At 57.2% G+C, this 9,657-nt stretch overlaps 1 protein-coding gene across 1 annotated transcript; it reads right to left on the reverse strand.

The window, feature by feature from the left end:
* Positions 1–545: 545 nt before the first annotated feature.
* On the reverse strand, positions 546–9,232 carry UBE2Q1 (ubiquitin conjugating enzyme E2 Q1). The gene is made up of 13 exons (XM_042034534.1): positions 8,860–9,232; positions 7,683–7,787; positions 7,278–7,382; positions 6,912–6,962; positions 4,906–5,046; positions 4,254–4,338; positions 3,762–3,822; positions 3,142–3,232; positions 2,991–3,049; positions 2,697–2,745; positions 2,431–2,526; positions 2,219–2,285; positions 546–1,779 (listed from the first exon to the last, which is right to left on the reverse strand). The coding sequence occupies exons 1-13, from the start codon at positions 9,142–9,144 to the stop codon at positions 1,748–1,750; spliced, it is 1,227 nt and encodes a 408-aa protein (XP_041890468.1). The 5' UTR covers positions 9,145–9,232; the 3' UTR covers positions 546–1,747.
* Positions 9,233–9,657: the final 425 nt, after the last annotated feature.

The raw sequence follows: 9,657 nt of genomic DNA on the forward strand, positions 1-9,657 counted from the left end.
CCAGTGACGGAGTGTCCTGCAGGGCCCTCTTCAATTCTCCTGCTCATCCCAGCCTTACTGTAAAGCTGCCATGATTTGGGAGTGTGTGCCATGAGCTCTCCCAACCAACTTGGAGTACCCAATCCCAACCCAACCCCATCACTGGGCTCAGCAGAGCAGCCCCTGCTTCACTGAAGAGAAAGCCCCACAAGTGTTTTAAACCTTCATTAACCGACTTAACCCACTACCCAGCAGGTTCCTGAGCTAAAGGTGGGAGCTGAGTGCAGCTACCTCTGCCCCCCCAGCCCCAGGTACTAGGAACAGGGTTGGAGAGGACCCAGAACCCCGACAGGTGCTGGTCTGGTCTGGAGGACATAGGGCAGAGCTATTCAGCATCACAAATCCTCTGGTGCTTCAGCAAAGCACTTAAAAATAGTCCCCAAGCTGAGGCCAGAGCCACTCCTGCAGCCGTCAGCAATCCCTCTCCTAACAGCATCTTTTTATTCCAAGGCCCTGAGCAGGACAGGGAAGCAGCTGCTGAAGCAGATAATGGAGTTCTTAGGCTCTTTGATTTTCTAATGACTTTTATTCAAACACAGTGAATTAATACGCATGGTTCCATCTTTGACACTAGTGCGTCAGTTCTGCCCTCCAGACGAGGACATGGCCCAAGTTAGAGGAGCTCCAACACCCAAATCTCCTTCCAGCAGACTCAAAACAGGGCCGTGGATATTCAAGACAACAGGCCACAACTGCAGCAACCCCATCCATGGAGGGCTGGAGTACAAAGGCAAGCAGGAACAACAGCTTAAGGAAAGTAAAGTAAAACCCCATAGAACGGGGTGTTCACTGCCAGAACAGGTCCTGGTCAGGGATGGGAGGACAGAGCAGTGCCCATGCTCCACTCCCTGCAGCAGCTTGCAGCCACAGCACAGCAGGGACAGGGACAAGGGGCTCAGCCTCCCCGCATGGCTAGTGGGGAGAAACAGGACAAAGCTCAGGCCTCAGCTCATCTTACTGTTCGGCAAGAGGACAGGGAGAAGTGTGGGGTGGGAGCTGGCAGCCCTGGGATACACCCACAAACCCTTCATCCACTGCAGGGGAGAGGACAGCCTCACAGATCTTCCCCTCTGTGCTTTGAGTTGTAGGTCTGCAGTTTATAGAGAAAAGCTGGGTTTGCCCAAGGAAGATGGGGCAGAAATCCTGCTCCCTTAATGCCAAAAAAGAAAAAAGGGCTTTTCTTCTTCCAAGGCAGCTGCTCCAGCTCTTCCTGCAGGGCTTGGGCCCACCACAGCTCCTGGGACCAGGGCTGCAGCAGGGTTTGCAGGGTACAGCCCACCCAGCAGGAGCTTGGAAAAATTTGTTAGACCAGCATTCTCAAATTAACAAACTGTAATTTTTCTCCAAAGATACATTTTCCATACACATCCATCATACACCGTAACAAAAAAAAGCAGTGTACATGAAATAAGAAAATAAATTAAATCCATAGCATAGGTAAGGAGGATGCTCTAGACTGGAGTAGAGTCAAAAGTTTCCAGCAATACAAGAGGCTCAAGAGTTTGTTTTAACAAGAATGCCTGCTAGCATGGGCCCATCAAGTGTTCTGGGTCAGTCCAACTCCTTAAACAGTTACTTAGAGTTTTGAACAGCCAGTATTGTCCTGCAACAGGCAGAGCTATTACATCCTGGGAGAAAGCCAAGAGGCATCACTAAGATCCAAGTAGAGCATCCAGAAGATATTCAGATTGGTCCTGCAGCATCCACATTAGCCATCCTCCTTGGGCGGTGTATACCAGCCTGAAATGAGGAGAGAGATCCGTGAGGGAGGAAACTGCATGGGCAACAAGAATCTGCACCTGGAAAAGCTGCTGAAAGCAGCCAAGTCCCACTTCCAAAGAGCCACATATCCCCGATTACTGCGGGCTTTCCCTCTGGCTTACTTCCCAACACCACACGGGCAATCACAGACTCATTTAGGTTGGAAAAGACCTCAGACCATCAAGTCCAAGCAATCAGTGACGTGCTGCCTTTAGTTACAGCCACTAGAGCCCAGCACTGGGCAGCAGAGAGGGCAGCAGCACTCTGCAGCCACACTGCGTTACAGCAGCTGCCACTGCCGCTGCCACCACTTCCAGGTCACCTCTGCACTTGAGGCAGGCTAAAACTCGAGCGGCTTGTCTGGGGAGCCCAAATGAGCAAGCAAGGGGAAATGCAAGCCCTCTCCCTCAACCCTTACCATTCTTCTCATGGATCTGAACCAGGGACTTGTAGGACTGCTGTGCTCTTGTCAGGCTGTACTGGTTCTGCAAGGGAAGGCAGGAAGACCATCAGTCCAGCAGGAACCTTGGGGAAGCCATCCCACACACCCTTCCTGTGTGGCCAGAGCTGGCTGTGCCCCCCTCTGCCACCCCACTGGCACCCACCATTCTCCTACTGTCCAGGCCCTACCTTGTTGGCTCCAAATTGTACTCGCGCTTTCCCTTTCACCAGCGTTGCACTGATCTGCATGATCACCGACTCGATGGAGTAGGCACTACTCCAGCCCTGAGGGACCAAACACACGGTGAGGCCAGACCCACCCAGAGACTGTGCTCCCCGTGCAACCAAAGGGCCTTGCCCAGCTCTGCCAGGCAGTGGTACAGCAGGAGCTGTCAGGGATACGGGGTGTGGCAGGAGGAACAGCTCCCCCAGTTCCTGCAGGGACCTGCACCCACCTGTTTCGTAAGCAGCTCCATGCAGATGGCACCGCCACCCAAAACATACCTGGGAAGGAATCAGACAAAGTCACTGCACAGATAGATGCAATCGTACCCACCCACTGCTCCAGAGATGAAACACCTTCTCCGATTAGTTCTCTGATGAAAAAAATATGCTAAAAACTCCACCCTCCCCTGTCTGCTTCCCAATGACAAATCCATGTCAAGGAAGTCACAGGATTGCACAGCACTGGATAAACCCAGTGAAACTACTGCAGAAAGCAGCACTGCAGAACAGAGACAGATACTCACCCCCCTGACAGCACCGGGGATACAACCCTTACAAATGGTGGATCAAAAGGAAAGTTATCCTGGAATGAGAGAAAGGAAGCAAAGCCACTGAGAAAGGTGTTCTCTGATGCCTCGCCGAGTCAGGGATCTCTCTAGAAGGGGGGAGCCTTACTTTAAAAGAGAAGTTGAGGAGGATGAAATCTGTTCCTTCTTTCTCTTTGAGGATTTGGAGATCGTTGTGCAAAGCGCTGTCCTCGTCAACCCTGTGACAGGAAAACCCCAGAGGGTCAGTCAAGGCTGTGCACCTCAGGTCAGCCGTGCTCACTGCCACCACACCCCAGAGCTGCCCTACCTGCACAGCTGGGCAGTCACATGGGGCCCTCAGGCTCTCACTGAGGGCAGCGACAGCACGGGCTGCCAGCATTCTGCTTCCGGCTTGCAGAGAAGACCATCACACCCCTTTTCCATGCTGCCAGCTTAAAAATAAAGGCTGCCTGGCCCACGGAAAGGGCAGCACTGGTGTCTGGAGGGTGTGAAAGCTGAGGGTTTGCCTGCTGCACCTCTTTCCGGACTCTAGGAACAGCAGAGACTTGCAGAGTCCTCCAATTACCTCATCTTGTCTGGAGATATCATCTCCTTTTTGTCATGGAGACAGCAAGCCAGCTGCCTGAGAGAGGCTAACCCAAGGTCTGCTTGGTGCTCCCCTGCCATGCTCGTGTCCCCTCTGCTCACAGGGACAGTCCCATCACCAAAACCCACCACAATTGCATGATCCCAAGACAGGCCACCTACTTCAGGAGTTTGACGTTCCAATCGTACAAGCTGTCATTCACTAGTTCAACTGCATAGTATCCTGCAAGGAGAACACAGGTGGGTCACTGCAGGGGGACACTGAGAGGGGGTTGCGTCATCACCCAGATTTCAAATCCCCTGGGTCCTGCAGCACAACTTCGCTTGGGACAGTCCCTCCATGAAAGCAGCACTTATCCGGGACAGTCCTGAGGGCAGCAGTTTCTTTCTCTGAGTCCCTGGGCTCAGGAAAGGAATAGGAACACCATCCCCCCGAAGTCAGATAGTTCTCCAACCCACAGCATGCTCCTCACTTCCACCCAGCAGTGGCAGGGAACAGAGAGAGTAAGGTGGCTTTGTTGACTCTTGACAGAGCCACAGCCATCAAATGCCAGAGACCCTCCCCCTCAGCTGAGCAGAACAGCCCCAAGGCCCATTGGGTACCCCACAGGACGAGGAGGAATCCTCCTCCAAGGAGCTCCTGGCAGCACTCACCGCCCTTGAAACTTGGTGATCGGTAAATATCCCTGAGCTCCTTCATTAGCCGGTCAGTGGCCTGCACAGACCCAGACACTGCACCCTGCAAGGAACAGGGAGGGGGAAAGTTGTATTGTTATGCTGCACCCACCATGGCTATTGCTCTATGAGGTCAACACCTGAGCTACAACTCTGTCCAGCCTCTATACCAGACCATATCCTGCCCATCACGTCTCAGTCTGCCCCTTGCCCCAAATATGTCACCTCAGGCAGCAGAGCTGCAGCACAAACACCTCTGTGTCCTCTCTACTGTCTCTGAATCTCAGCCCAGAGGTACAAAAGCACAACCCACCAGCCACCTCCACAGCCTCAGGTGATTGTGGGGGCACAGCTCCTGGGGGCAGAAGGGAGCCCCAGATCTTGCTGCAGGAGGACCACCCCCTGTGGCACCAATGCCCTGGGGGCAACCCAGTGCCCTCCCTGAGCTGCAGAGGCAGTTCACAGACTTCTCTGCTTCAGCCCCATCAGCCCTAGGGAACTGGTACTGCTGTACCTTTGGCTGGGGACAACCCCTCTGATTTAGGGCTGGAGGGCTGGCAAGGGCCTCCATCACTCTTGCCCTTGAGTCCCTCTGCTTCCCCAGCCCAGCTGCCCACTGGGTGACACGTACATTTAAGTAATCTTGCCTCTGGTTCTTTTTTATTTTCTCTAAAATGGCCAGGTTTTCTTTCCCAATGCCTTCATCCTCTGTCTTCCTCCCATCTGCCGGCTCTTCCTCTTTCATCTCATAGTGGTCCAAGTCCTCAGTGTCCTGGAAAGAGAAGAGGAAAGCTCAAAGAAATGTGCCTTTTCTCCTCCCTGCTCTGGGTACTGAGCTGCCCTGACCCAGGAAGGATTCCTAGTGCAATTCTTGCCCAAGAAAGCCCCAGCTCCTGATCTGAGGTACAAATAGAGTGGAAGACGCAAGGCCTGGACATTCCACTGGACTCACACAAGCTCTTTGTTTGCTGGATTCTTCCCTGCCATGTCTCATGCCTGTTCATAATGAGCCATTAATATCTCACTCCTCAACGAGCCCCATGTAACCGAGTGGCCCCGGATCTTGGCACACCTGTGGCTCCAGCAGCCTGCCCTGTGCTGCTGGATGGCTGGAACAAAGCACAGCCCCCAGCACAGCACTGCCAGGCCACCCGGGCCCCCTTCGCTAGCCAAACCCCAACATGGACACCAGTCACCGGCACCACAGGAACAGACCCTTGCACCCAAATCCAGCTGCACACCATGTTAGTCCCTCAAGAAGAGTGGGTATTTCACAGCATGTCTGGGGGCTCTCTGTAGATCAGCTCAGCACACTCCAAGTGTGGTACCTGACCCCAGAAGAGCCTCTGCCCCTCACTGTTTCCCACAGTAACACACGGCAATGCAAGATCCTGATGGCAAAAGCCAGCTGCAGTCATCTGGGCCCATGACAGAAGTCTCTCCCCATGCACACAGGGGTCAGCTTCCTGGAAATGGCTGTGGGTATGCACTGCTCCAGCGCTGGCACTAAACCCTCTGAACAAGTGTTTACTCTGGCTTCTCTGGTCTAGCCGTGGCTGTTGAGCAGCGTTTTGGAAGGGCTTTGACATTTTTAGATCCACACAGGAAAAGAGATCCTCCTAGAAAATCCCTCGAGTAGATTAACCTGCATAATGAATCTCTGTGCCAGGGCACAGCTCTGCTGCTCCACTCCTCCACACAGCTCAACAAATCCCACTTTGCTCTACGTGAGTGTTCTCCCTTAGAGAACACATGGCCTTAGCAAAAAGCACAAGGGGGAATGCTCAGCTCCTGGGGGTTTATTTTTCAGCCCACAGGAGTGGAGGCCTTGCACACACTGATCTGCCATGAAGCAGCAGATTTGCAGATTCACAAGGTTATGCTGGTGCCAGTTTAACCCTCCCTCTTTTCCCCGCAGACCCTGGCAAAGCGCAGTCTTAATTTAGCAAGCAATTAACTTTGCTAAAACCCCCCGACTGCTGGGGTGCTGCTGCTCAGTGACCTGCCCCCAGGCTCCACGGCACTGCTGACTCAGTGCCCGTGCTGCTCGCGTGTGTGAGGCATTGCTGAGTGTCACCATGGAGATTCAAGATTATTCCACCCACTTCTAGAGATCTCCAAACTGCAAACCAAACAACCAGAGCCTGTGGGTTCTGCAGCAAGGTGCCCTCAGCCTGCAGTGAAGTGTGGCTGCCTCCACCACTCCTGGCAATTAGCTCACTTGCACACTCAGCCACCTGACCTAATCCTCTCTGTGGGAGTCCCGTGCAACAGTGACTTCCCCGCCAGCAACAGCAGCCCGGAAATCCCATCTCTCACTCAGAAATTGCAGGCTCTAGAGAACAGCATTATTGTCCAAGCAGCTCTGCTCACAGCTCATCCACTTGCCTTTGGAGGCCATGGCTACGCTGCTCAGCCTCTGTGCTCTCCTGGGGTTTGTGAATATGAGGCAGCCGGCTGTACCTCAGCATCCTCAGCATCAAAATGCTGAGAACTATCCAGCCTTTGAGCCAAATTTCCCTGTCTGGATACCACCAGCTTGTCCCAGGCAAGACCCCTGTACCCTCGCACCTTTCAGCATCTTTCTCCCTGTGCTCGGCTTTCCGGCTTATTTCCTCACACTGAGGTGGCACTTACCTCTGGCATCTCTTCATCTTCCTCTTCCGAGGACACCTCTTCCTGGGTACTCTGTGGGGAAAGAAGGATAGAGATGGAGACTGTGTGGTCAGTGTCCTGAGAAAATGCTCTCCTGCCTTCCCAGACGCTTCCAAGGTGAGGTCAAACAGGGATATACAAAGCAGAACCAAATTAAAAGCAAGGAGTAGCTGAGAGCCTTTACAGAAAACAGCACCAAGGCCCAGTGGAGCAGGCTGGCATCAGCCAGGACAGGAATCCAACCCCTCATCCACTGTGCTCCTCGTCTGGTAACCCCTAGAAGCCTCCACAGCAAACATCAGGGAACTTGTTTTCTGAGCTTTGGAAGCCTTCTCCTGAGCCACTCACCTGTTCTGCCGGCAGAGGCTGGTCCAGCATTTCAACATCTGGATGTTGGGGGAGGTTGTAGAGTTTGCACAGGTCAGAGATTATTCGCTTCAGGTGCTGCAAAAGCTATCCAGAGAACAGAAGGTCAGGGAAGGGTGGGGACCTCCATGCTGAGCTGAGCCTCAGCACTGCAGCCAGTGAGCAAAGGCCCCACGGCTGCTCCTTCCTGCTCCAAGCAGTGGTAGACATGGGTGCAAAATCCCACCCCAGCTTCAAACAAAGTCAGAGAAGCTCATCCCAAATATCTGGAACATTTATGAGACCAGAGGCAATCCCCACCTCGGGCAGCTGGGGACATGCAAGCAGGGAGTTACCCCCCCAAAGCTGCCAGCCCTCCCCTCTCCCAGGCAGCGAAGCGTATCTCACCAACGTATTTCCTTTCCTGACTTCCACCAGCCTCTCCAGGATAGCTGCCAGGTTGGGATCATCTGACTCCACAGACCATATTGGGGGAACAGCTGGATAAGACTCCTGGAGAGGAGGAGAAGGTGCTGTTGGTGGCATGGAGGCCGTTGCAGTGCACAGAGCAGTGAGCCAGACGGGGTGGGGGCTGCAGCCCAGCATCTTCTGCAAACAGATCCCTCTGGACCACAGAGATCAGGCCACAGGTGACTGATCCACCCTCCAGCACAAACCTGGGGCTGGGGGCAATACAGACCCCTGCTCTGACCATGCTGGGCTGGCTCTGTGGTGTGTCCCCCGGCCCAGGGTGTAACACGGAGGGAGGGTGGTGGCATTTTGGCCAACCCTCTGGTCGTGGGGCGATTGGTGGTGGGAGGAAGTTGAGGCAGGACACTGAGGGCATCCCACATTGCCCACAGGCTGCTCCCCTCGCAGCTCTGCACCAGCAGTTGCAGAAGAACCCGGCAGCACCCAGGCAGGCACCTTTAACCCAGGACAAAGCCTCTGGCACACTCCCAACTCGCCCCTCTACAAAATCGTGGTCACTGGCCCCATTCAGAATCTGCACCAGGCGCTATCCAAGCCCTGCTGGCCCTCCTCGCCTGGAGACACAAACCAGTTGTAACTTGTGATCAAAGAGGGCATCAGCACCCCAGCGCCAAGCCACCCAGCACCAAGATCCCTAAAGCCCCGGCGGATGAGCCAGAGCAGACAGCAAGAGCCGGCGCTGCTGCCGCAGGTGCCTCTTCTCCAGGCAGCTCAGGGCCCCCCGGGAAATCCCCCAAAACAAAACCGGGGGAAGCGGGGAAAACGGGGCCGCAGCCTCGTACACCGGGCCACTGGGACGGCGGGAGTGCTGCCGGGCACTGCCCCCCGCCTTTTCCATGCGCCAGCCGCTGTCCCGACGAGCTGGCGGGAAGCTCGTACGGCGCTCCCGCAGGCCCCGCGGAGGAGGGGCCCGGGGCAGGTGCCCCCCCGCGCCCGGTAGCCGCCGCCAGGGGCGTTGGGGCCCGGGCCCAGCTCACCCTGGGCCCCAACGGCGGCAGCCCCGTAGGCGCGAAGGGAGGGCCCCACTCGGTGCCGGGGCCGCCCTTGCGGTGCCCCCGCGGAGTCTGGGCCGGCCGCACCCCCTGGGCCTCACCGTGATGTTGCAGTGAATACGGACGGGTCCCGGCGGCGGCCCCCGGGAGGCGGAGGCGCCGGCTCGGGCGCCGGCCCCCGGGACGAACTCGCAGCTGATCTCGTCCGGGCAGGCGCTGCCGATGCGGAACCGCTCGTGGCCGCGGTGAAAGATGGACTCGAGCAGCCGCAGCTCCCGCCTCAGGAGCCGCCCGGCGGGGGCCGCCGCCACCTCGGCCCCGCTCCGCCCGGGCCCCCCCGCCGCCGCCTGCGCCCTCGCCGCCTCCTCCGGCCCCGCCCGCTGCATCTTCCCATGGAGGGACCCGCTCCGCCGCCGCCGCCGCCGCAGCCCCGGAGCCCGCCCAAGATGGCGGCGGGACGGCCCCGCTCCCGGAAGTGCCGTCACCGGAACGGGCGGAGCCGCCCCGCCGGAAGCATCTCCCGTCGGAGCGGAAGTGACGTTTGGGGAGCCCCGGAGAAGCGGGGCGGGGCCGGCGGGGGGGCAGCGGGGGAGCCCCGCCCCTGCCCGGGAGGGGCCACGGGGGGAGGGGGCACCGGGCACGGCGGGAGCCCCGCGGGGACGGGGCTGCCCAAGGCCCGGCAGTCCCGGCTCTGAGACCACCCCCCTACTGGTGTCCGGCGGAGCCGCGGGGGCTCCGGTCCCGGGTTCCACCCGCTAACTCTCCCACCGCTCCGCCCCCCGCTCTGATCCCCGCCCGGGGCTCCGCCGCCCCGCTGGCACCGTGCAGGAACCCCGGTGGAGCGCAGGGCTGGGGGAGCTCAGAGCCCTCCGCCGTGTCCCCGGGCCGCGGCGGGGCGG

The sequence above is a fragment of the Corvus kubaryi genome, unplaced genomic scaffold, assembly GCF_017639235.1.
Source record: "Corvus kubaryi isolate FWS band 111438036 unplaced genomic scaffold, C.kubaryi_AGA036_p1.0 37373, whole genome shotgun sequence".
NCBI classification, from domain to species: domain Eukaryota; kingdom Metazoa; phylum Chordata; class Aves; order Passeriformes; family Corvidae; genus Corvus; species Corvus kubaryi.